This window comes from Phaenicophaeus curvirostris, chromosome 12 (assembly GCF_032191515.1).
Source record: "Phaenicophaeus curvirostris isolate KB17595 chromosome 12, BPBGC_Pcur_1.0, whole genome shotgun sequence".
NCBI lineage: Eukaryota > Metazoa > Chordata > Aves > Cuculiformes > Cuculidae > Phaenicophaeus > Phaenicophaeus curvirostris.
Genome location: NC_091403.1, coordinates 8,775,996 through 8,802,373, shown reverse-complemented (window position 1 = coordinate 8,802,373; position 26,378 = coordinate 8,775,996). Strand labels below are relative to the sequence as shown.

The following is a 26,378-nucleotide window of genomic DNA, read 5'->3' as shown; positions in this document are numbered from 1 at the left end:
AGAGCTGCTAGAGAAAGCCCTCACTGAGAAGTCAGTCTTAATTCCTGCTGTTTACAGGAGCACACACCCCGCCCCCTCCCCAGCTCTTCTGTTGGCTAGGTCCACATGTGGTAGCAAAATCAGGGTGGGGGTCTAGCAGGCTCCTGTGCAGAGGTGCGTGGCTTTCTCAGCAGCTGCCAGAGGCTGGTAGCTCAGCCTTCCTGAGGCCCGGCTTGGGAAGATAGCTGGGGGCTGGCTTTCTCTTCTCCCCCTTTCTCCCTTGAAGCACACGACATAAGCATGAGTGATGCTCAAGCCTTTCCTAGTTGCTTTTTGTCTTTTGGCCAAGAGAAGTCCTTAATGCCTTTCTGGTAGAGAATGGGGATGGCATAAGCTTTAAAAGCTGAATGCCTCCCCTGAAAATACTGAAGAAGGGTTATTTTTGCCAGCTGCTGAGAGTGGGTTGTGCTGGTGCTGTGTCAGCCCCCAGGTTTACAAGGCAGCTGGCTGAAGAAATCCTCCAGAGCCAGATCTACAGCTGTGCCAGGACTAGGACCTGAAGCAGGATGGAGGACTTAGCTGTGGCCCTTCATACAGCATGTGGAAGGCCTCCCCTCTGGATGATTGCCTCCCTGAGACATGCATCAAAGCTTTAGGCTCACACGTGTCTGCAGAAATCATCATCTGTTATTTTTCCTTTTTGAGAGCAAGTGGATTTCCTAATCTTTCAGTTGATGGCAGAAGAAAAGCACAACATCATCTCTTGCCAGGGCACAGAAAAACTCTGCCAAAAGTACAACTTGACAGACACTAAGCTTACTGGGATGCGTGTTTTACCTACAGACCAAGTGAGATGGATGCAGAGGGTAGCTGGGCTGGGCCAGGGCGTCTGTTGTTATTCCCCTGTAATGAGAGTTGTTCTGTGAAAGGCAGTGTTTCAGGCTCCATCTCTTGTTTATTGAACGTTGCCATTTAGGTGTTAGATCTACTTCAAAACTCCTTCCTTGCTTGGTCAGAGTCACTCTGGGGGGAAGCTGAGGCCAGCGTGGATTGTGCTCCCTGCTCTGACAGCTGTGCTGTTCTCTGTCTCACCATCAAAACAAGCTACTGGCAGCTCCCAAGAGCTGGGGGTGTCCCAGTCCAAAAGGCAGCAGTGTTGTGCTCCCATCTGTGAATACGGGGTGGAGGGGGGAGTAGTGGGAGGTGTTGTCTTATTCTGTTTTTACAAGTCAGCTGCAATTGCTCTGTCTCCCAAGCAAGCTGTGCTGTTGTGTTTGCACTGGCCTGATGGTTGTAGGGTTGTTGCACATTCCTTGGGACAGCTCCAGATGCTTCCCAGCCCCATGAGAAGCACTGCATAGTGAGGAGCCAAACACAGCAGAGGTGCCTTTTGCTCTCCCTATGGGCTCTTGCACAAGGCTGGCACAGCCTCAGACTGGGACTTGCCATGCATGGACCAGCTGTGCTGCTGAGACCGGGGAAAACAGATTTTACCTCAGTAGCCTCTGCCCAGACAGGCCCCGTCCTCCCCACAGCTTCAGAGCTGACATCCTGTTTGGTTTGAGCCCGGGCCAGTGCCCTGATGAATGCGGCTCTTGTCAGCACCCTCCACCTCCGCTGGCTTTGGGGGCAAGGGAGGTCTGCTCCTCTGCTTGCCTGATGAAAGGCTCCCGTGTGTAGCTGCAGAGCTGGAAGGGAGGGGAGATGGGGCACGATGGGGGACCAGCGTCATGGAGAAGGTAACCTGGGCAGAGACCAGTGTCTTGCTCCTCTCCAAGCCCTACTGCTCACCAAGAGAGGAGAAGACAGTCTGGAAATGGGTATCTGATCAGCTCCTTGGAAGAGGTACCTTGCTCATGAACCAGAGCAGATTGCCTTCTCTGGGACACAGCTACTTCTGCCTCCTTCCTCCCCACCCTGAGCCTCCTGACTCCACATTAGCAAGGGCAAATGAGCATTAGCATCCAGAGCAGCTCCCTTGCTGGGCAAGGACCCTCTTCTGCTGTCCATGATGGCTCTTGGTGGGGCTTTTCTGAGTGCACTCTCATAGTACAGCGCTAGGAGAAACAACTGTGCTGAGGCTTCTAAAGGATTTAGGAAGGTATATTCCGCTTGTCTTTCACTGTCCTGCAGCTAAAATCCATCTCCTGCTTAGTGGCTGCTGCAGCCTCTGTTCCTCCTCCCTGCCCACCTCGCTGAACAGGGGTTAGGCAGAGACAGCTCTGCCTGGATCCCCGTTAGGGTTCTTGTGTGCATCTTTTGGGCTGGTTTCTCTTCCTGGGTAGAGCAGCAGACTGACAATTGAGGGTCCTTGCTGGGGCAGGGGTGGGGCTTGTTCTGGGACGTATGGGGGATGGAGACCCGCAGTCAATGATGGGGTAACAGGGGTCTCCTTCCAAGCACTGACACTCCTGGCCTCCTTAGAAACAGCAGCACAGTCAGAGCCTGTTCCCCAAAGCCTGCACCCCTGTTCCTTGCCACATGCCACAAGGGACCTTGGAGCTCTGCAGTTAAACACTTTATTTCTCCCTCGCTGTAGCCCTCCCTTCCCAGAGCAGATGCTCCCCTATCCTCCCACCACAGTTCCAAGACAATGCTGTGGGAGAGGGCTAGTGACATCCTTTCTCTGCTGGCTCCCGAGGGAAGGATGCTCTGACCAGGAGGAACAGAGCTGCCAGGCAGCCCGCTGCCAGGTTTGGAGAGGGGAGGGACAGGCGTGGAGCAACAGACCCCGAGGGCCTCATCATGAGCAGTCATTCAAACAAAGCTACTGTATGGAGGTGGTTGAGGTTAGGGGGCCACCTCTGATCCTATTTTACAGGGAAGGGGGTGCAGACCCCAGTTTAGAGAGCTGTGTCTTCAGCCTCGATGCGGGGCCCAAAGAGCTTCTCTGCAGTTGCTTTGCCATCGTACTTGGGTAGGTTGCCACCAAAGTCAGCTGGCAAGATATCAGCGTCGATCTCCTGGTAGAAGGACTCCAGCTCCTCCCCGTGCACAAAGACCTGGCAGAAGATGGAAGCAATGCTCAGCAGAGGACCTGGATGACTCCTTCCAGCTGCTGTGTTTCACCCAGGGAAGCATCTCTGCCTCCAAGTCCCTTTTCCATACTCACCCTCTCCAGCAGTTTGCTCTTCAGGAATGGTTTGACCACATTGTAGGTGGTGGTGAAGTACCAAGGCTGGTGGATGAAGTGGACAGCCTTGAATCGCGCTGGGAAGGAGTCCTAGGATCCCAAATCCAGACAGAGATGGTTACAGACAGTGGCTGCCCATGTGGAGCTGGGCAGGCAGCAATGGACACCCCGGCACCGCCACAGATCCCCTCACCCAATCTCCCCTTCTGTCTTTGATGCCCTCTCTCTTTTTTTGTTCTGACCCAGAGGATCAGCCATCCCAGCCCTGGGAGCACTAGGGTAGCCGAAGAGCCTCCTAGATGGTTCATTGCTCCCACTCCAAGAGGAGGACCACAGCTCTGCTGTGTCCCTTCCCTGGAAAGAGCCAAGTGTCTTTAGCCTCTGGTCCAAGGGCAGAAATCCTGAAGAGCCTGTGAGTCTCTGTCCAGCCTGGACTGGGCTGAGCTGAGAGGGTGGTGAGGAAAGACCTCCAGGCCATGCTGTAGGATGCTGCAAGGAGTGGTGGGTTCTGCTTCTGGTTGGCCATCTGAGAGGGCAGGGAGCTGCAGCTGGGAAAATAGGATCCATCTTGCAGGATTTAGCCAATTAGCCGGCAAGGGAAGGAGCATGTGACAGGGAGCAGCCTCTCCATGATACTTTCTTATGGTGCCAGTGTGGTGGCAATCCCAAACCTTACTAGCCCTGCCTTCAACCTTCTTTGAGCTCTCTGATCCTTCAGGATTTGCTCTGCCTCTGCTGGGTGCAGACTTTGCCACCTCACCTGCAGCATGTCCACCATCTTCTTGAGCTCAGAGGGTTTGATCCCTGATGCCTGCTGCATGGTGAAGCCTTTGAAGTTCTCAATGATGCAGAACCCATTGATCTGGGTCTCCTCATTTTCCAGCAGCTTCTCCAAGATAACACAATAGGCACGAAGGATCTGGTGGAGAGACAACAGGCCAGGTATTAGGCCTCACCTCCCACAGACCCCAAGAGGCTCCCAGGAATAGTCCCATGGAGAGTTAGCCAGGATCTGCTTGAATGCAGTTAAGAGCAGGAAAGTCGTTTCAGGGGATGCTCAACAACCACCAGGTGGGTACATCTCATTTCTGGATCAATGATACGTTGCCACCCAATTCAGAACTGAGCAGAAAATAGAGCCTGGAGAAGTTGTATGTTACATGTCTGGGACCTCTTTGCCAAGAATTCCTTTCTGTGCTTTGTGCCTCAGTTTCCTCCTCTGCCCTGCAGGTCCCTCATTTCTAAAACGACTTGATTTAATGTCATGATGCCTTTCTTCACCCTGTGTTACCTGGGCTGGAGGATGCATGCCCTGAATTTGGCCTGAACCTTGCACCACATCAAGGGGAAGGAAGGGGAACCCTTTGGGATGGAACACGCCTTCCCAGGCTCCCTGGAAGGATAAATACCAAGGACTACAGATTTATTTCAACCCGGGTGGCTGGAGACTGTGTGTGGACATATGTACACGTGTGTGTGTGAGGGATGCTGCTCTCAGATGTGCCGAGCAGGACTGGGCTGACCTCATCGAAGGTGATCTCCTCATAATCCCAGTTCTCGATGTTGAAGAGCATCACTACCCGGCCGTGCTTGTCTCTGCTGGCCAGGATGCCAGGGTAGCCGGCTTCAATGGTGCTGCGCACGGCCTCAGGGGTCAGGTTGTCGAAGAGCTCAGGATACTGCTGGCGGAAGTTTACATAGCCTGGAGAGAGGTAGAAATTGGGGAGGACAACTGCTGCTTGCCCTGCCTCGGGAAACCAAGACAGTGCTGGGGAAGCCACCAGAGACAGAACAGGCTGGTGAGGGTGATGTGTCAGTCCTGAGCTGCTGTGAACCAGCTGTGCCTGGAGGCCATGTGGGTCAGGTCTTCCCCACCAAACAGGGTGAGAGGTGCTCAGTCCTGGCCCCAGCACACTCATGATTCTCCCCATGCCAGGGGCTCCCCACACCTGCTTTCTCTCCGGCCCCTCAATGACCATATAAAGTAATTTTTCCCTTCATTTCTTTTTTCCCCTTCCTCCCTGTTTGGGTGACATCCCCCAGCTTCCCTCCCTCGGCACCCTGCAGGCACAGAATAAGGAATCTCATCCTGGGAAAATGCAGGCAAACAAAACCTCTGTCTGGGAGCCAGCACTGATAATTACAACTCATTATCCCCCAAGCTGACACAAAGAAGAACAGAGCTGGAGCCAGGCAGGTCCCCACTGGTGGCCATACCCCAGGCTGCCCTCCCCCTCCATCCCCATGGGTCACCCCCAGCGTGGGGAGGGGCTGCTACAAGCTCCCCCAACCCTCGAAGGGTCCCGGGGTGCTGAGCTCACCAAGCACCGTTCACAGAAGCATCAGGGTGGGTGCAGGAGTGGCTCCTTACAGGGGTACAGAGGGGCGTGTGTAGGGCATGGGGTTCTCAAGGGGATGTGGCCCAAACCAGCTGGGTTTGCTGCACAAAGGAGACAGCATTCCACTGTCAAATGAATTTGGGTTTTTTCCATTTTGTCCAGTAAATTACTAAGGAACAGGAATGTCCTGGCTTTGTAGGAAGCCTGGCACCACCCTTGTTTATTTCCTTCCCAACTCTTTCCTCTGTATCCCGAGCCCACAGCTCTGCCTTTTTCTATTTATCCTTTCTTCCCATCTCCTTCCCATGCTCTGCCAGGACAGCCCAGACTGAGGGGCTGGGAGGCTCCGGTACGGAGCTGGGAGCTGCCAGGGGCATGAATAACCCTGTCTTCACAGCCCAGGACCCCTCCCCACCTTTCAGCAGGTCATAGGCCCTGTGGACATCAAACTTGCGAGCACGGATGAAGCGGAGGAAGAAGGAGTCGTCCTTCCCTTGCACCTTCTCGGCCACTGCCTTGCACACCTCCTCGCTGCCTGCCCGCTCCTGCACCAGCTCCCGCAGCGCCTTCACTGCCACCTCCCGCTGCTCCTCCGTCTCGTTCAGCTCGTCCTTTGCCTGGGGGGGAAGCAGGGAGGGGGCCCAGATCAGCAATGCCCCCTGCACCCCCAAAACCCTCCAGGTTTTATTTAGGCAGCCGAAAGCTGAAGGGGTGCAGTGATGCTCCTTGCAGCATCCTGGCGCAGGGAGGGTAGGGTCACCCAGCTCCCCTACTCAGAGACCCCTTGGGATAAGTGCATCCCACCCCACAACACAAGAGCCCAGCACGGGTCTCCTCCAGCCCCTGGGAAGGAGCAGAATCCCTGGGCCGTGCTTGCCTCCCCGCTCCCCTTGGGCACCCTCACCTTCTGCAGGGTGTGCGGGGGGATTTTCTCACATCTCCCAAAGACGGGGCCGTGGTCCTTGGTTGTCAGGCGCTCCAGCTTAGTGCGCAGGGCCTGCTCCTCCTCTGAGACGATGCGAAAGGTGCCCGTCTAGGGGGCAAGGAGAGGATGTGGGGTCTCCTCAACCAGCCCCCCGACTCCCTGCCCCACCTGCTGCTCTGCTGGCATGGGGGGCTATGGGGAACGGCAGAGTCTCCACACCTGCATCCGAGGGGATGCAATGGGATGGGAACGGGCTGCATGCCACCCGGGCTCCCCACCATGGGCTGAGAGCAGCGGTGAGCTGAGGGGTGCATGGAGAGTGCCCCATCCTGCTACTGCAGGGAGGAGACCAGAGCTCAGGGGATGGAGAGGCTTAGGGTCAGTACTCACAACCGCAGACATGTTGATCTCTGTCCTTCGTCAGCCACAAGACACTGGGAGAGGGAAAGAGGAATCAGCAGGTGGTGGGGATCCTGACAGCCTCCGCAGCCTCTCTGTACCCCGTCCACTGCCCCTCTTGCTCAGGCAGGGACACGGCCACTGTCCTCGGCTCCATCACTACTGCCTGCAACTCTGCCTGCCTGCTGGAGGCTGAGCAGCCTTGAGACTCACCAGGAGTGTTTGCAGAAGCAGCTTTAAAATGTGGGTATTGATCATCTGACACCTTAATTCCTCTTTTTGTCTGGCTCTGCCTTTTGCAGGATTGGGAACCCCAACCCCATGATCTCACCCAGTGCCATTTCATCTCAGACCATCCTCATAAGGGCAGAGGTGGGACCCCAGCTTTGGCCAGGTGGGCGGCTGGCTCCTGCTGTTACTGTATTTTATTTTTACTGCCTCACTGTCTCCAAGGTGTTCCCCAAACCCTTGCGGCTGCAGCCCAGAGCTGGTCGCTGGCGTCAAAGTTGCACAGCAAGCCTCTCATCATCTTTTTGATGCTTTCTGGGTGAAACAGCTTGTTCCCACACTTAAGGAGGAGGAAGCCTGCCTTCATCCTCCCTCCAGCACCTGCCCCTGCCAGGCTGTAGCACCGGCTCCAAGCCCAGGCTGTGTGAGGGATGCTTGGCTTCTGCTCACCCACTTCCCAGGGGCATCCTCTTCCTTGCCAGCTCCCAGGGAAGCGATGGGCATCCTCTTTTTCCAGGAATTGAAAGCAATCCCACCCTTGGAGGTGCCAGGTTAAGGGACAGATGGATTATAGTCTCCGATGCAAAGTTACTTTGGGTGGAAAAAGTCCCAGGTACTCACCAAGGAAAGGAAAATCTGAACTGTCCACAGCAGGTCAGCGCACGGGGCAGAGATGGACACACAGGCGGTGAGGCCAGAGTGGAGCAGGAAGAAAGCTGAGCGAAAGCTTTGTAGAGTCACCGGGTTGGGATTAGACCGTCACAAGGCATCAACTCACTGCAGCTTTGTAATTAAATCAGTACAACCCAGGGAAGAAACCCCATTAAAACATTACAAAAGGCAGCTGAGGAGAAGGAAGGAGGGAGCTGGGGCTCTGCTGGCCAGCCGCAGCGTGTGTGGAGGGGTGGGCTGGGATGCCGGACCCGATTAACGAAGTATAAAAGCTTCTCGTTGTGTAACTTGCTCATTAGTGCGGGGCAGGGGCAGAGGAGGCGATGGGCAGCCTGCCATGACAGCCCAGTCCCACAGAGCGAGCGAGCCAGGTTTCTTCCCCTGCTTCTGTCCTGAGAAACCTGGCAAGGTCCTGCTGTGAATTTTCCTGTGTGGACAGGGTCCAGCTGCAGGGACAGGTCCACAGCAGAGGATGCTCCCAGGCTTGGTGTCTCCTGGGGCTGACTCCTCCCTGATGAGGCCACCCAAACTAGCATCCATACACCACATCTTTTACCTTTCAAAATAAAAAAAAAACATGAGCAGGTTTGTTGTTTTTTTTTAATTGTACCCCAGAGTGATTGTTGCCTGTTTGGAGCTTTGGGAACTGGAACCCAGCCCACCCCTGAGGTGATGTTGTGGACCCGCAAGGGGAGGGGAGCCCTGGGGTGCAGCAAGGACCACGCTGAGCCCACACGTGGGTGCAGCAGGACAGCAAAATGAGGTCTTTTGGGGACATCCACACCCCGGCATGCTGAATCACAGAATCACTAGGTTGGAAAAGACCCACAGGATTATCGAGTCCATCCATGAAGCCACATGGGGCAGAGGAGCTCTCGCAGCCTTAACTCTTTTTGGCTCCAGGGTTGCAGGAGGTGGGTGAAGACGTGGTGAGGAAGGGGCTGTGCACGGCAGGAGAGGAGCTTGGCTGGGCTCTTACCACAACGGGGATTTTAGGGAGGTGGTGGGGCCAGGCTAAGCACCAGAGCAGGACTGAAGGGGCTTACACAAGGCATGTTTTGTAATGCCACCAGGATTTACGGATTTGATTTCCACAGGGCTGCCCCTGGGAGGGAGGGAGAGGAAGAAGGCACGAGACTTCAGATGAAAGGCATGGGGGACTAGGAAAGGATAATCTAGACCTGTGTCAAGACCCGGAGTGAAATCACTGTGGCCAAGGGCACCATGCATTGCTCTGCCTTGGAAACCTCCCAACCTCCCTGTCCTCTTCCCATACCAGTCTCAGTTCCCACCTGAAGTTGTTGGATGTTTATGTGCAGCCTAGTGAGCAAGATGGTGTGTAAGGAGGGACATCATCAGTGCAGGTGCTCCCAAACAGACCCAGCGGCCCTGCACAGGGGTGGCAGGAGGAACCTGTGCTCCCCTGGCCATCAAGCTGATGGCAGATGAAATCGTTGTGCGGACTCAAGCGCAACCCCTGGCATCACAGAGTGGATGCTTTGTCCTGGGAAAAGGGGTCCAGCATGGGTGGCAGCCCCAAGAGGGACCCACTCCAAGGGGGACCCACCTTGAGGTGCTGTGGCTGGATCACTTTGGGGATCTCCCAGCCAGGTTCCATTATTCCCCTTCCCATGGCCCCTGGTGAACCTGCTCCCTCTCGCTCAGCAGCATCAGCTCCCGCTCCCCCTGAGCATGGAGCTTGCGAAATCTCCCACACTGCGCTGGCACCAGATCCTCCAGCTAAATCCCACTGCTTAAACACGGGCTAAACCTCCTCGTGCGCCCAAGGCCACCCCCCATGCCCCCCGGAATTAAGGGGTTTACTTGCAGGGATTCGCACCCCACGTGAGTGGCACTCGCAAGGGCTGGGCACTGCTGCTGCGGGGCCGCCTTGAATGAGCACTTTGTGCTGAGCACCCCAGTCCCCCCATGGCTGCCTGCCCTGCGTGCCGGCCCCCCACACTGTTCACACCCAAGGCTTCCCTGTACCTCCTGCTACCCTACACCGTCCTGCATCCCACACCTCCCTGCACCCCACGTGTGTGCACCCCACTCAACATCCCGCACGTGTGCGCACCCCACTCTACATCCCGCACGTGTGCACCCCATGCTGTCCTACATCCCATGCTTCCCTGCACCCCACGCTGTCCTACACCCCACACCACCTGCATCCCATGTGTGTGCACCCCGCATTGCCTGTACCCCACATCATTCTGCACCAATGCTGCCCTGTACCTCGTGCTACCCTACACCTCACACCATCCTGCATCCCACACCTCCCTGCACTCCACCCGTGTGCACCCCACGCTGTCCTATGCCCCATGCCTCCCTGCACCCCACGCTGTCCTACATCGTACACCCCACATGCGTGCACCCCATGCTGCCTGCACCCCACACCTCCTTGCACCCCACACTGCCTGTACCTCACATCTCCCTGTACCCCACACCTCCTTGCACCCCACACTGCCTGCACCCCACACCTCCCTGCACCCCACACCTCCCTGTACCCCACACCTCCTTGCACCCCACACTGCCTGCACCCCACACCTCCCTGTACCTCACATCTCCCTGTACCCCACACCTCCTTGCACCCCACACCTCCTTGCACCCCACACTGCCTGCACCCCACACCTCCTTGCACCCCACACCTCCCTGCACCCCACACCTCCCTGCACCAACGCTGCCCTGCACCCCACGTGTCTGCACCCCTCGGGACTCGAACTCGGGTACCCAGGGAGGCGAGAGGGCGGGGGGGGGGTGGAGCGTAAGGGCTGGGGGCGGGCGCTGTTACCCGGGTGACGGGCGGGCACTTCCGTTCCGACACTTCCGTGCGGGAGCCGCGAGGGGGGCGGGCACTTCCGGGCAGGCGCTTCCGGGCGGGAGTTTCGGGCGGCGGCGCGGAGGCTCTGGCGGCGGCGGTCGCTGTCTGCGCGTCCCCGGCCGGGCCGGGCTCCTCCGCGGCCCCATGGCCCACCGCATCCTGGCGCTGGCGGCCGAGGAGGCTCCCGAGCGGCTGCAGGAGGCCCTGCAGAGCCTGGGGGAGAGCGAGGTGCGGGCCCCGCGGGCTGGGCTCTAGGCGGGGGTTGGGGCGCCGGGCCCTGTCAGGCCGAGAGGCGACTTCTCCCGGGGTGGAGTGAGGCTCGCAGTGTCCCCTTCTCTTTGCAGCTGGGCGATATGGTGACGAGGCAGGCCCTGAAGGGGAGGGAGACTGCGGCTTTGCTGAGAGGGATCTTCAAAGGTGGGTGATCAACCTGTCTAACGGGAAATCCTTGGAGTTGGGGTTCCACAGGGGTCCGTCTTAGGAGCAGTACTCTTTGGTATCTTTATAAGTGACCTGGATGCAGGACTTAAGGTTCGTCATAGAATTGCTAGGTTGGAAAAGACCTTTGAGATCATCAAGCCCAACTGTACCTATCCACTACTAAATCATATCCCTGAGCACTTCATCCACCTGTCATCACCTCTGGGGATAGGGACTCAACCACCTCTCTGGGCAGCTGTTCCAGTGCCCGATAACCCTTTTGGTGAAGAATTTTTTCCTACTGTCCAATATGAACCTACCCTGGCACAACTTGAGACCGTTCCCTCTCATCCTAACTTGATTCACTAATCAAATTCACTGATGACATGAAACAGGGGGAAGCTGTAGACACTTTTGAAGGCACAGAAGCTCTGCAGAGAGAGGGATCAAGACAAATTGGAGAGCTGGTCAGTCACCTACCACATGAAGCTTAACAAGGGCAAATGTCAGGTTTTGCACCTGGAATGCAGCAGCCTTGGATATACATACAGACTGGGGAGTGAGAGGCTGTAGAGCAGTCCCGCAGAAAGGGATCTGGGGGTTCTGGTTGACAGCAACTTGAACATGAGCCAGCAGTGTGCCCTGGCAGCCCAGAGAGCCAACTGTGTTCTACAGGTGCATCAGGCACAGCATCGCCAGCAGGTCGAGGGAGGTGATTGTCCCGCTCTGCTCTGCACTAGTGCAGCCCCACCTCGAGCACTGCCTGCAGTTTTGGGCACTGCAGTATAAAAAGGACATCAAGCTACTGGAGATGGTCCAGAGAAGGCCACATTGTTGGTGAAGGGTATAGAGGGGAAGTCATATGAGGAGCGGCTAAAGTCACTCCGTGTGTTCAGCCTGGAGAAGAGGAGACTGAGGGGGGAACCTCATTGCAGTTTACTGCCTCTTCACGAGGGAAGGAGGAGGGAGCAGACACTGATCTATTCTCTCTGGTAACTAATGATAGGACCCTAGGGAATGGCAGGAAGAATTGCAAGGGGAGGTTTAGGTTGGATATTAGGCAAAGGTCCTTCACTCAGAGGGTGGTGGAGCACTGGAACAGCTCCCCAGGGACGCAGTCATGGTTCCAAGACTGACAATATTCAAGAAGCGTTTGGACACTGTACTCAGATACATGGTGTAAATTTTGGGGGTGTAAATTTTGGGATTGTCCTATGCAGGGATAGGAGTTGGACTTGATGACCTCTGTGTGTCCCTTCCAACTCAGGTCATTCTGTGACTCTGTGATGTCTTTGGGGGTGAGCCAGGGGCGGGGACTGTGGCCCCAGATGCGTTGGCAGCCAGTGGGACACAAGCTACTTGAGTGGAGGGAGAGGTCAACAGCCTGAGGAAGCATCACCTGTGGTAAGAACCAGCCCTTCTGAGCTGTCACAGGAAAACAGGACAGCTGCAAAGAGATCTGGGAAATAAGAAACTGGACTCATATGTTTGTAATGAACCTGTTGTAAATGGGCTTTTCTTTTAGGAGCCCTTAAGTACTTAGGAATAGAACAGAGATGGCCAGCTGAGACTTAATGGCCAGACTGATGCTTCTTAGCATTTTGACACCTCTCGATCTCAGGCAGCAGGCTAAGTGAACCACAGAGTGTGATAACGGTGTTGAGTGCTTCAGTTTTATCCAAGAGATTCTTATTTACTGTGCTGTTTTTATCTGGTTTGTCAGATAGATAAAATAGGCAGTTGCAGTCAGGTCATAATTTCGCCTTGCTGATTTCCTATTATTTAGTAACATGTTCTTTAAATATCTCTTTTTTTTCCCTATTCTTCATTTGTTTTCTTTATTTTCTCGTTATAAGGCTCCCCTTGTTCTCAGCGAAGTGGTGTTCTCAGGAGGCTTCAGGTTTACAAGCACTGTGTCCCACTAGTGGAGTCAGGGGACCTGCATTTGAGCAAGGTGTCTGAAATCATAGGACTGCTGATGCTGGAGGTAGGAGCTCATTTGGACTGGCTTTCCTGGGGTCTGTTGGGTATCCTTTCATATGTGGATTAAGATACTTCACTAGGGCCATTGAGGAAAAGAAGTTGTGTCCTTTCCATGGATCTGCCCTGGATTAAGCTGGTGTTGGAACTTACTGTGTGTGTAAATTTGATTATCTTTGGATATTTAGACTCAAATATCTAAGCCTATAATTGCATCAGCTTGATTTACTTCTCTGTTCTGTGAAAGACAGTACAAAATAGAGATCTGGGGGTTGAAATTCCCTTTCATGGGAATGTTCCGCTGTAAGAAATGCTGTCCTTTGCTGGGTTTTGGTGATGGTTTGGATGTATGTGTGGGATTCTGCTGTGCACTGCCTCAGGCTCTTTCATGTTGTTGTACCTTCTCCCAGGCTCGCCAGCTGCCAGGCCATGCCTTGGCTGAGCTTGCCACCCTCTTTGTCGATGTTATCAAAGGTGGCAACCTGTCTAATGGCAAATCCTTGGAGTTGTTTTCCACTGTTCTCACTGCACTGGCCAGTTTGAAGGAGAACCTGGCTTATGGGAAAGGTAACCCCTCTCAGTTTCTTCTCCCCAACCTGTCCTCCCTTCCTTTGATGTTGGCTCTTAAAAGGCTTTTGCTTTTTCAGGTGAACTGAATGGGGAAGAGTTTAAGAAACAGCTGATAAATAGCCTCTGCTCCAGCAAGTATGCACATCTCCACTAGCTCTGTTACACGGCTAGACAGTGTGCTTTGAAAAAGGCATCACAGTCTTTGTCCTCTTCTGCCACCTTTCAAACTGTGCCCTCTGTCACGGTGCCTTCTCTGGCTGGGAAGGCAAGGGAACACCCTGTTCCCAGGTCTTGTAATAGTGTGGCATGAACTGGTCTTAGGAAGTGCTTGTTTTTATTCCTGTTTTGGTATTTGTTATTGTGGGGCCTGGGGCAGTTCAGAACCATTCTAAGTCTGTGTGGTTAGGGTGGCAGTGGTGACTTCTAGTGGAAATCTGGCTTCTAACCTCAATGTCAGAACATAACAAGGGAATTGGTGACACTGAATAATTGTGTACGAGGAGGGAAGAGATAAGTGATGATTCTGCTTGCTCTCAATTTTCTGACATATTTTTGTTTTACCAGGTGGGACCCTCAGAGTGTAATACATCTTGCCAACATGTTCAGGTAATTGTTTTTCCCTTCAGCATTACCATTTTCTTGTGTTGTGGTCATGTCCATGTCGTCTTTCACATAAATTAGTAGTTTGGAGCAAGTACAAATAAGAGGTCTGACCATACCAGGAACAGCCTCATGGATGGTTGAGCTGATGAACATCCACAGTGGATCCTTTTGGATACAAAACACAGCTGGACAGGTTTGCCTCAGAGACTGGGCGTGACATTGTAGTTTTTATTGCATTTGTGAGTGAGCCTTGATAAATAAACAGTACAATGAACAAACGTAATTTGAAGGAGATCTGAGTACCAAAGGTTGAAGAGTATGCTGGGGCAGTGGAGGGGTATTGAGGGATCTGTGGCAACTTCTGGTGAGGACTTTAGGAGTACTCACTGCCTGTCTGTACATTAGGCTCCTTGGTCTAGTTATGGGTTGAATCTGCTGTGGCGTTCTGAAGGAAATTAGTGAAAATGACTAGGCTATATCTTTGATTCACAGGGATATTCCACTATCAGGAGAGGAGCTGCAGTTTGTGGTGGAAAAAGTCCTTAGGATGTTCTCCAAATTAGATCTGCAGGAAATTCCACCTGTGGTCTATCAGCTGCTGCTGCTTTCTGCGAAGGTAAATGCTCACAGGCATATACTATGAGGAAAAAAAAATAAGTACAGGACAGAGCAGGACATCAGTAGGGATTTTTTCCTTTAATTCCCTCTAGCCTGAAGAAGCTGAATGCTCAGAAGAAGATACAATCTTGATCTTCCTTGTGGGAGAAGGAGGAAACCTTTGGGAAGTAAAGGATGAGCATAGACCTAGCAGATAGCTGAGAGGATTGGGATTTTTTCAGTGTTCTCAAGTGTGATTTTGCTCACTCTCTGCTGACTGCACACTAAAATAATAGGTCATGCAGCATGACCGTCTTCTTGGTTGTAGTCTGACTTGTACTGGAAACATCTCATCTCTTACGCTCTTCTTGCAAGCAGAGGTTGCCAGTGATATCTCTGCCCATTGACGGGATGATCTGGCTCTCTTGCTTGCTTCATTTGTGACTGACTCAGTGACAAAATGATCCAGTCAAAGACAAATTAAACGTGTTAAAGGAGGTTGCTTGGGTACACTGGCCAAAATGCAAGGTTAGAATTAATGTTAGGAGTTTGAAGGCCTCCTTAATGGATTATAATGTAAAGGATCCCTCCTAATTAATAGTAACTTTTAAAAAAGCTGTTGAGAGCTTCAGCTTCTTCCAACTCTTCAATAAGTGCGGTCAAAAGAAATATACAAACTAAACCAGAGTCACTTCATCAGGAGCCCTCCTCCACCTCAGTGATTTATGAAGGGAAACGAAGGATACCATGACATTTGTAATGAGTGTAATTCTCTGGGATACTGCAGGCCCTGCAGTGGCCTAATGTAATGTCCTGCCTTGCAGGGCAGTAAGAAGACTGTTTTAGAAGGAATCATCGGTTTTTTCAATCAATTGGATAAGAGACAAAAAGAAGAACAGAGGGATCCACAGTAAGTTCTCTGTGTCATCCCCTTTCTTTACTACCTGGGTATTTGTAGTCACCCTGGTCCTGCCCAGGACTCCTTGAATTTGTGTTGTTAAACCTTGTACAAGTACATCCTCCTTGATACATAAGAAATTATTTAGGGCTCTGGATGGCTTGCTTTTTTTCTGATAAAATTTACAGATCTGCAGACCTTGAGGTAGCCACAACACCCCTCGACCAGCTCCGCCATGTGGAAGGCACTGTTATTCTCCATATTGTTTCTATTATCAACCTGGATCAGGACCTAGGCGAGGAACTAATCAAACATCTAAAGGTATGACGAAGATGGAGCAGGCACAGTTCTTGAAGATGTTGAAGGAGGGTTTTTAAAACTTAATTGGTAATCTGGGGGTTGGAATTAGATGATCTTTAAGGTCCCTTCCAACCCAAACCGTTCTGTGATCTGTAGAAAGGAGTTAATAGTTTTTATGATCAGTCTTGTTCACTTTAACGTATTAAAGTGCTATGGTATGTTTGAAGAGACATGTGTCTTTCTTACACTGCAACATCTGCATGATATGGGCCTGTTAGGCTGAACCTGCAGGATGCTGCAGTTGAGGATAACCAGCTTTCTGACTGTTGCTTGCTGTTTTCTAGACTGAGCAACAGAAGGACCCTGGCAAAGCCCTGTGTCCCTTCAGTGTGGCTCTTTTGCTGTCAGTTGCAGTAAAACACAGGCTGCAAGAGCAGGTATGTGAGTGAAATGTTTGCAGAGAACTTCCATGTGCACTACACTCCCTGTAAAGGAAAGAAAGTGTGGTTAGGTCATAGTCCCATTAGAATTAGGCTGAAAATGGTTTCAGGATGTTTGTGGGGAGGCAGTTAGATCATCGGTATGCTGTCATTTACAGAACACTATGAAAAACCCCAGAGCGGTATCAGTATTTTCCAGAGTTGTGATTCCTGTGGGTTGGTATTGTAGGATGAGAAGAAAAGCAATGTCTCCTTTGTTTAATGTTCTGGCTCGGTGGTGGCCACCTAAAGAGCATCTGGCAACAAGTTACCTTCGTTGAGACACTTAATGAGGTTGGTGTATTTGTCCCGAGAAAGAAGTGAGTTAAGATTTTTGGCAGGCTCTACTGAAACTTGTGCTCTGGCTGGTGCTCTTACTGGAACGTACGCAAGACTATACAGGTCCCATTTCAAAGAGCATTTCCTCACACTCAATGATTTTATGTTCCAGATATTTGATTTCTTGAAAACATCAATCACAAGAAGCTGCAAGGACCTGCAGATTCTTCAGGCCTCCAAGTTTCTGCAGGATTTGTTTCCTCAACAATATGACGTATCTGCTGTAATTCTGGAAGTGGTAAAAAGTAGGTGAGTTATTGCCATGTGCTGCAGAACACTCAGTGGGCTTTGGGAAGGGAGAGGGTTTCAGCCTTGCTAGGATACTCTGGGTTACTAAATACTGCTGACCATGGGCCAGCAGGGAACAGGGTCAACATTCGAAGTTTTTATCCCAGTTTTATACAGGTGAATTTTAAAAAAAAATATTAAAAAATGCAGCTGTATAAATCTGCCCCCCCCCAGTGTTGTCATTTAGTCTGATGCAAGAAATTCCTCTCCTGTTTTCCTCTCTGACTTGAAGGTCTTAGGATCAGTATATTTGTCCATCCTGACTGTAACCTACTATCATGTTCAGATCAGAACCGAGTGCACATCATTCCTTTTAGCAAGGAAACCTTTGGACTGGAAAGGAAGTCTGGTGGTTGGAGAAACAGGACTGCAAGGCATTTTGTGCTGAGCACCTGCCTCTCAGCCTGAAGACAGTTGCGAGGTTGTGAGGAATGGATGTTCCCTGACATGATCAAGCGTCTCTCACTGCTGCTTTGGACCTTGACATGACTGCAGAAGATTTTTATTTACACTGCTCTGATCTAAACCTTTTCAATGACCAAGTTGTTTCTTTCCTGGTCTGTTTAATGTTTTCCTCAGTGCGTTTGGCTGGGACTACGTTACTCAGGGCCTGGTGGATCTTGGCTTCAACCTAATGGAGTCATATGAACCAAAAAAGCCCTTTGGAGGAAAGGCTGCTGATACCAGTTATGGCCTTTCAAAAATGCCAGCCCAGCAGGCTTGCAGACTGGGAGCAAGTATCCTGCTGGAAACATTTAAGGTAGTGTACATGCTTTGGAGAGGGTTTTTTTTGCAGGTAAGCGGGAACTTTGTTCATATTCTCTCTCAATAAATGGCATAGAAACCTTGCCTTGCTGTATCTATCATTAGTATTTTACAAGCAATACTAGATGTAGTCTCCTATTTGCCCCTGTGCAGCTGGAAGAAGGCATCCTCGTAAAGACTTGATCCTCATTTGTGCCAGCTACCATGATACCTGTGTAATCCTTATTACAGTTTCTAAGAAACTGCAGGCGGGGTAGAGAAATTCAGAGGTACAAAGAAAATCTGATAGAGGTGGGATTGCGACCAGCATTGTTACCAAAGTGATAAATTTGCATCCCACAGATCATTTGACCCATTATATTCTGAGTGTACTTTGTGTGTCTCTCTGATGTGTGGGTTCGGATTGTACTGGGATGAAACCAGACCCAGCTCAGCTGTCAGATCTGGATTTGCTTTGCACAATGCCTGTGATCTGAACTGCAGGAATATCTTAAATTTATGTAGGTTTTAATTTTTATGTATCTTCCTTTCTCATTTCAGGTTCATGAACCCATCAGAAGTGATATTCTTGAACAGGTCCTGAACAGAGTCCTCACAAAAGCAGCGTCTCCTGTCAGCCATTTCATAGGTAACGGGAAAGACAAAGGAATGTGTTCTGCTCTGTGGACACTTGGAACATAGCTTCTCAGAACAAGTGATGAAGTGGACTGAAGCCAAGAAAATTAGTTATTCCTTCCCCTCTTACTGAGGTGTCAGCTGCATCAGATTACCTTTTATTCATCATAGGTGAAAAACATGTTTGCAGGCAGTTGCCATGGAACAGCTGATGCACAGAAAGTTGGTATCCATCAGTCAGTAACTTGTTACACGTTCCTAGCCTTGCCTTCCTCCTGGTCCTTGGGCAGCTGCTGGGACCGCTGAGGTGTCTATGCTGCAGTCCCTTCTTTGATACCTCAGTGCCCTCTGGTGGGCTGAGGCCCTGCAGCCATGTTGTGTGTTTTACACTTCCTGCCTGCAGCAAAGCTCAGGTTTTTGGTGGTCATCCTATCATGACCTCTCCATGTAATGGAAGGGCTTTTATTATTCTGTAATTCTTAGCTCTATAGACACCTTTGCTCAGAATTCTCTGGCCCCTTGGCAGTAGCTGCTCCTTTTGTCATTTTATTTTTCAGATTTGCTGTCCAATATTGTTGTGTCTGCTCCTCTTGTGCTTCAGACTTCATCCTCCAAAGTTGCAGAGACCTTTGACAATTTGTCCTTTCTGCCCATCGACACAGTGCAAGGGCTGCTCCGGGCAGTACAGGTAAAGCTTTGCATTTCTCCATGAATATCCTGCTAGTTTAGTTCCAGTGACAGCTCTAGGCCACAATTATATGCATGATCTAATAACTCTCCTCAGAAAGTAAACCTTCATACTCTGCTGTATGTTGTTCACTGTAGCATGGAACTGTTCTTCAAGCATGGATTTGCATGTGCCCTCTAGCGAAAAGCATATGGTGCAGTCTGGCGTGGCACCCAAACTGCTCTGTGCTGACCTTTCATCCGGAAGATGCCCAGATGCTGCACAGGGTAGAAAATGAAGTACACAGTGTTTAGCTGAACAGCTGTAGCTGTCAGGTTGATTTTTTTCTCCTTCCAAGCTCTATGTCAGTATTTCTCTTTGCCTGGCCCTGGCATTAAACTTCTACCTGCTTCAGGCAGTCTGAGGATAACAGTTCTTTTCCAAGACTCTTGCACTGTGTCCTCACTAACCTGTCCTCACTGCTACAGTTATATGGGTTTAATTTTATATTTGTTTTAAATGTTTTGCTTCTCCTACTGTACTGATGACACTATGGGAAATGCAGGGCCAGATGGGCCTGAGGAAGATGATCTCATATGCCTCAAGGGCTTGGCATGCCTTAGTGCTTTTCTCTCCAAAGCGTATCTTCCTTTCCAGCCTCTGCTCAAAGTCAGCATGTCAGTGAGGGACTCCCTGATACTTGTTCTCCAAAAAGCTATCTTTTCCAGGTAAGCTGGGAAGGGGATTATTTGAAAAGATTTCTACAACTCATTTAAGTTTTTGGAGCAGAAGTGTTTTTGTTTGTTTCGACTAAGTGTCTTTGTACTGTTTTCTTCCCATACCTGGATGGGGACATCTCCTACCTCTTTAGCCTAGGACTAATGCTGTCACAGCTCTACTGAACTGAGACACAAGCCCCCAGCTGAATGGGCTTTGGAAATACAGAAAGCTATTGGGAACTCCAAATAAGTAGGCAAAATTAAAGCAAATTCCAACATGCATCTACACAGCTGAGTACCTCCAGATGCTAGGGAGAGCCTGGAAGAAACCACTGATAAGAATGCTGAGCTTCCACCTTCCCCCTGACTACCCCTTATGAAGCTGTCAGAGGAACAAACTGGATTTTGTTGGGTGATGGCTGCCTGGTTATGAATACAGAATTCATAATTTAGGATTATTATTCAAAGCAACAGACTTCTTCTTGGGAAAGACCCAGGTTTTTGGTGAGCAAAGCAAAACACCAGCTTTTTGTGAGGAATATTCCAACTCTGAGCTTTGTTAGACTCCCCTATTCCATTTAATGCTTAAGTCTTGGTTTGGGGCTCTCCCTCAATGTGAGGATTGCAAGGCCAGAAAGGAAATAGAATGTTGTGAGATTGTAGAGCAAGAGAGTTCCCAGCAAACTGCTGAGTTCTTAACTATTTGAGACTGTGTTGCCCTCTGGGGGAATACGTTTCTACTGGATCCAGTGACTCTCTGGACCATTTTCATTGCTGAGTTGGTCTTGTGTTTTCTTTTAAGTTTTGTGCATCTGTTTTTCCTTATGCTTCTCTTTTCTCCCCCTGACTCACAGGCAGCTCGATGCTCGTAAAGCTGCAGTTGCTGGGTTTTTGCTTCTGTTAAGAAACTTTAAGATTCTGGGCAGCTTGGCCTCTTCCCAGTGCAGTCAGGCCATTGGTGCCACCCAGGTAAGTGCTGTTCAGCAAGCCCTCGCGTGGATGTACAAGACAGTCTTACATCTAATATACACTGTTTGAAACAACTGGAGTAGAGTGTTTCCCCAAAACGGAAATAAAACTTCAGCAAGGATTAGTTCTGGAAAGAAAGCTTTAGGAAATGCAATGTGCAAAGGCAAGCTGGCCTAGGGATGTTGGTTTTTCAGAATCATTCTGACTTACAGCACCAGTATTCTGGGGAACATTTACACTGCTCCTTGATAATGATAAAGAGCCTGGCAGCATGCTAAGGACTATCTCAGTGATTATTTAGAGGCCAGGCTCCTTATCACCTTGTTTCTGTGTTGCGATATTTGAGAATTGTAACCAGTATAACGTGACTAATATTCCCTCTCAGGTCCAGGCAGATGTTCATGCCTGCTATAATTCTGCAGCTAATGAGGCCTTCTGCCTTGAAATCCTGGGCAGCCTGAGGCGATGTCTGAGCCAGCAAGCGGATGTTCGACTTATGTTATACGAGGTAAACACAGTAACACAGTTTCTTCAATCTCCTTTTAAACAGCCTCTAGCTCTTCTGTTGTCTGGTTCTACTGTAGCTCCAGGTAAATAATGATCCCATTATTGTGGAAAACAGCCTATCATCTCAGTTATGTTCTTCATGGGACACATGTACCAAGGCCTAAGGTTTTTTTAATCCTTTTGCTTCTTTTTATTTTGTACCATTATAAGTCCAAAGACACATTGATGTATCTTTCTCATCTCATTGCTTAAGAGCAAAAATGCGTCAGTGTCTCTCTTGCCATGGTGTGACTGAGGAAATGGGAAATATGTTTGGTGCCCAGTGGGAAGTGGTGTTCTAATAGGCACTGGGTAGAAGCAGAGTTGTTGGGAGTTAATGGTGGGCTCCAAAGAAAACCTGGATTGGAGAGTATGGAGAAACTTCCTTAGAGACTGCATCAGGGATCTGTCTTTTCTCCTCTTCCTTCTGCAACTTTCAGTAAAGGCTTGTCTGCCCCTTTGATTTCTTTTGGCAAATGGCCTAATATTGAGAGCCATTCTTGGGTGCGCATCTTAGCTCCTGATGTAACCATGGAGTACTAGCCTGAAAAAAGGAACACTCTTCAGAGATTTTTTTTTTCTTGACTTGGTTGGACTGTCCTTTGGTGAGCTGCAAGTTTTGGGTGTGTTCGTTACTGTTGCTATAAGACTTGTGCTTGCTTTATCCATCCACTGAGTTTTCTCTGAAGGACTTTTTGCCTTCTACAGTTTCCCCACTGGCTTGTTTTGTCTTTGAAGCAGGATTTCACAGTTTGAAGTTGGATCTAGTGCTAGTGTTAAATAGCAGTGAAAGTCACTCTGGGCTTGGTGCCACCACTGCTAGGGAGATGCAGCTTGCGAGAGTGCCCCTGTGAGGAAATTCGTACTCTTTCTGATTCATACCTTCTTTCTGTGGTACCTTTGCTTTGCCAGGTATGGGGTTTTACACTGTGCACATTGTTACTTCCTCATGATTCCTGGCGGTGCCAAAGGGTCGTTGTTGTATGACACCAACTTATTATGAATGTGGTTCATTTTCTTTGATGTATAAGGCAACTTGTCCTTCCTGTCTTCAGGGTTTTTATGATGTTCTTCGCAGGAACTCCCAGCTGACCAGCTCTGTAATGGAAATGCTCTTGTCCCAGGTAAAGTACTGCTGCAGAGTCCCTAAGAATTCTACACTGCAACCAGTATAGCGAGCAATTCATGTTAAATATTGAGAAAATAGTTCTCCCTTGTGCTGGAAACATATTTAGGTGCTGCAACACTTCTCTAATGAGGTGTTCAAATCCCTGCTATATTGAGAGAACAGACTAGGTAAATGTCTGGAGACAGGTTCATATCCTGTCACAGAGTAGGAGGGAGAGGATCTCTTAGAGCCCTTTCCAGTCCTTCAGTTCTGAGATGCTGTGAGAAGTGTGATGCCCAGAGAAGTGCTTTATATGCTCCCTGTTCCTTAGCAGTGCGCAGCAGTTACTTTCCTATACTTCCCCGTAGATGTGTGCTGACACATTAATTATTATTGCCATCCTCCCATTGGGAGAATACCCAAGTCCATGTAGGATCTGGGAGGATTAACTCATCCCCCAACAGTGTTGCTCATGGCAACAAGACAATCGCATTTCCTCAGTCCATTGGACAGGCTGTGCTTTCTTTGAGACAAGTAATTTTCTTCTCTTTAATCATCTATAGAGTTCATGCTGACTAATTCTTGCTTTCCCACAACAGTGTAGTGACTGAGAAGGGAACATCAACATAGCCAGGGCACCTTTTGGGAACAGAGGAGAGGGTACTTACTGGGAGCTTGGTGTAAATGTACAAAATTTTATCGTCGTATATATAACTATCCCTATTTAATTCTGGTCTTATATCAGCACACAGAGCATGTCTCCTTCCAGTGATGTGCCAGGCATCCAGGAATTGGTACAAGCACAGTGTCTCATGGATATGCACCCTTAGGCCAGGAAGCTGGATGCCAGAACAGGGCCAACTGGTCAGTACAGGTGCTGGGCAATAGGAGCAGTTACTTCTGCAGCGGGTAGCACTGCAGATGGAGTGCAAGAGATGTTATGTATCAAGACAACACAACAACAGAGAGATAAACTTGTTTTAGCTGGCTGAGAGGTACATGAGCAACTCAGAAGGGGATTTTAATTAGTAGTAGAGCAGGTGACATGGCTCAGGTACATCTATCATTATCATAGTGTCAGTTTTCCTTCTGTAAAATGGAGTACAAAGACTATCATATCCCATATGGAAACAACCTAAGAGGCTCAGTTACCAAGTAACTGGTTATTTTTATTTCTTGGTTTCTGTGACAGATAAAGCAGTATTACTTGCCCCAGCCAGACCTCCTGCCTCCACTGAAACTTGAGGGATGTATTATGGCTCAAGGAAATCAAATATTTCTGCAAGAACCACTGGTAAGAGCTATACTGGCTAGCCACAGCTGCAAGCTCATCTGTTCTGTAGTGTTTAAGTTGTGCTGCTACATGAGCTGAATACTTCATGTTTCTTCACCTCTTCTAGCCTGAAGCAATTCTTTTAATGACAATAGAGCCGGGCATCTCACCCCTGCCTCAGGCTATCTATTAGAGCTTGTTAGCAAAGTGGCTTGTGGAACCTGTGTGAAAAATGCTCTAGGAATGGTATTCTCTTATTCATTATTGAGCTTATTCTGTTTTTTTTTTTACCTCCTTTACCTTAATTCTGGGTAAAATAGTCATGCAGTGTGTTTGTAGCAGGAGGAGGAATCTGCTTTTTGATTTTGCTCCTTTGATGTTGTTGGAGATGAGACCTCAACAATTCATTGGATTTCCAAGGGAACAAACTCAAATTCCTCACTTTGTTTTACCCGAAGGAAGCTTCAGTGCTGCACTGCAGTAGCCCACCAGAAAGGGATAGACACTTCAGCTAGACTGAGAGCCTTTCTGGAAATTCCTTTTCCATCTCCTTCAGCAGCTGACATAGTTGGTTTGAGGGAGCAGTGGGAGTTAAGTACAGGCAAGCTCAGGCAGACAACATTATTTGAAGCTAGAACTCAGTAGCTGTGTATAGGACTACAGATCTCCTAATTCTGGGTATGAGGCGTATTCTTGAGACTCACGTGAACCTCTGAAGACAGCTATAGCTCTTTACATCCAACTATCCACTTCTGCCAGTGACCTCCAGCTAGGAGGCTGAATGTGACTGTGTGGCTGCTTCCTTCAGGCCCATCTGCTCTGCTGTATCCAGCACTGTCTTGCCTGGTATAAGAGTACTGTGCATCTGTGCCAAGGAGCTGAAGATGAAGAGGAGGAGGAGGATGTGAGATTTGATCAAAACTTTGAAGAGATGCTAGATTCTGTCACACGTCGAATGATCAAGAGCGAGTTGGAAGACTTTGAACTGGTAAATCAGATTTTCAGTTTGACTCAGTGGAAAAAGAACTGAGTTCTTGTCAGGTTTTGAAACGATTTTTTCACATGCTTCCCTTACCTCTTAGGATAAGTCAGCAGATTTTTCTCTGTCTTCTGGTGTTGGTGTGAAGAACAACATCTATGCCATCCAGGTGATGGGAATTTGTGAGGTCTTGATTGAGTACAATTTCAACATAGGGAATTTCAGGTAAAATATCCAAATCTTGCCCTCCAGCACTAGCTGGCTATGCCTGGCTCTTCAGAGTGCAGTACACAGACTCATTGTGAGTTCAGGATAATGCTACCAATGCAGAATCAGAATGATGTTTTCTGAGTGTGTCCCCCTTGTGGCACATTCAAAGAACCTTGTGAGTATCTTCCTTTTGAATGTTGTGTGCTGTGAGAGATGAGATGTGACATTTTGTAGAAGGGTGGGTCAAGGAGGAACAGATGAGGTGTACAGTGTGAGGGAAGCAGAGAGATGTCATCTGTCACGTTTCTGTCATATAGAAAGTGTCATTTTGTAAATTGGCAACTGAGGCTTCAAATGGGAAACTCTTAAGGCTGGATTTTCTCCATTAATGCTTTCTAATACTTCATTGCAGTAAGAACAAGTTTGAGGACGTCCTAGGCTTGTTCACGTGTTACAACAAACTCTCCGAAATCCTGAAGGACAAAGCTGGAAAGAACAAATCCACTCTGAGCAACAAAACTGCACGGAGCTTCCTGTCCATGGGTTTTGTATCAACTCTGCTCACAGCTCTGTTCAGGTGAGAAGCTGTCACATCTGGAGAACCTTTAAGGTCTATTCACATGCTTCTGTAGTGGTGTCTATGTGCTGACTGTCTTGTGCACTGCATACCCAGCACAGGCATTTCTATTTCTGTGCAAAGCATGCGTGGTAACAGTACTTGCTGTCTGGAGAGCAAGTAGTCCAGGTAGGAACCGTAGCTGTGCAGCTCCTGATATTGACAAACCAGCTTTCCTGGACCTTGCTTATGACTTGTAAGACCTTGGAGAGTCTCTGCTCTTCCAGTCCTGGGCCATTTCCAGGCAACAAACTCCAGTGTTTGAGCTCCAGTCCTCTGGAACAGAGCCAGACATTGATTGCGAACATGTCTTTTAGTATATTTGGAGAGGCTGGTAGAACTATTCTCCGAGTGTTCCCTACAAGCTACAAAAACAAAGGGTCTTTTCCACCCTGAATTCAGCTAGCGATTTTATTTGTAAGTGTATATTTAGATTTTGAATCTCGTAGGCCATCCCCATGTTTTTTCAGTGCCTCCTCAGTTCTCTAACAGTGCTCTTGATTCTTCAGGGACAATGCCCAAAGCCACGAGGAGAGCCTGGCGGTTCTGCGTTCCAGCACTGAGTTCCTGCGCTACGCTGTCAGTGTAGCTCTGCAGAAGGTGCAGCAGCTGGAGGAGACCGGACAAACTGATGGACCAGATGGACAAAATCCTGAGAAAATGTTTCAGAACCTCTGCAAAATCACACGGTGAGTCACTGTGGCACATGAAGATGTCAGCCCTAAGAAGCGGCAATGCATTTTGGGGATTTTTTGATTCTCAGGTAGGGTTTTGAAAGAAGAGTGTAGTCTATAACTCTTTCAAATGGTTATTATTACTGGACTAAGATCATTGCCTCTCTTTGCTCCTGAGAAATCAAGTGCAGGCACAACAGTTTCTGTTCCAGAGTGAGTGATAGAGCTCTAATAACAATACTTGGCCTGGAAGAGCCTAATGCCATC

General features: G+C 49.6%; 2 protein-coding genes across 4 annotated transcripts in view; one reads left to right on the top strand and one right to left on the bottom strand.

The window, feature by feature from the left end:
- Positions 1-2,355: 2,355 nt before the first annotated feature.
- Positions 2,356-7,888, bottom strand: RLBP1 (retinaldehyde binding protein 1). The gene is made up of 8 exons (XM_069866829.1): positions 7,625-7,888; positions 6,767-6,810; positions 6,356-6,484; positions 5,867-6,068; positions 4,636-4,814; positions 3,873-4,031; positions 3,092-3,202; positions 2,356-2,981 (listed from the first exon to the last, which is right to left on the bottom strand). Exons 2-8 carry the CDS (start codon positions 6,776-6,778, stop codon positions 2,823-2,825), a joined length of 951 nt encoding a protein of 316 aa, XP_069722930.1. The 5' UTR covers positions 6,779-6,810; positions 7,625-7,888; the 3' UTR covers positions 2,356-2,822.
- Positions 7,889-10,554: 2,666 nt separating this feature from the next.
- FANCI (FA complementation group I) overlaps positions 10,555-26,378 on the top strand; it is a 185,327-nt gene continuing 169,503 nt past the window's right edge. For all 3 annotated transcript variants that reach the window (XM_069867249.1, XM_069867248.1, XM_069867247.1), the window contains exons 1-23: positions 10,555-10,724; positions 10,841-10,913; positions 12,773-12,903; positions 13,307-13,463; positions 13,544-13,601; positions 14,031-14,072; positions 14,562-14,685; positions 15,491-15,576; positions 15,753-15,885; positions 16,209-16,301; positions 16,795-16,931; positions 17,550-17,730; positions 18,276-18,363; positions 18,908-19,038; positions 19,675-19,745; positions 20,591-20,705; positions 21,091-21,213; positions 22,307-22,375; positions 23,552-23,653; positions 24,441-24,620; positions 24,715-24,836; positions 25,234-25,398; positions 25,947-26,126. In XM_069867249.1, coding sequence (XP_069723350.1) covers positions 10,641-10,724; positions 10,841-10,913; positions 12,773-12,903; positions 13,307-13,463; positions 13,544-13,601; positions 14,031-14,072; positions 14,562-14,685; positions 15,491-15,576; positions 15,753-15,885; positions 16,209-16,301; positions 16,795-16,931; positions 17,550-17,730; positions 18,276-18,363; positions 18,908-19,038; positions 19,675-19,745; positions 20,591-20,705; positions 21,091-21,213; positions 22,307-22,375; positions 23,552-23,653; positions 24,441-24,620; positions 24,715-24,836; positions 25,234-25,398; positions 25,947-26,126 — 2,645 coding nt within the window. In that variant the 5' untranslated portion in view covers positions 10,555-10,640. The remainder of the gene's footprint in view (positions 10,725-10,840; positions 10,914-12,772; positions 12,904-13,306; positions 13,464-13,543; positions 13,602-14,030; positions 14,073-14,561; positions 14,686-15,490; positions 15,577-15,752; positions 15,886-16,208; positions 16,302-16,794; positions 16,932-17,549; positions 17,731-18,275; positions 18,364-18,907; positions 19,039-19,674; positions 19,746-20,590; positions 20,706-21,090; positions 21,214-22,306; positions 22,376-23,551; positions 23,654-24,440; positions 24,621-24,714; positions 24,837-25,233; positions 25,399-25,946; positions 26,127-26,378) is intronic.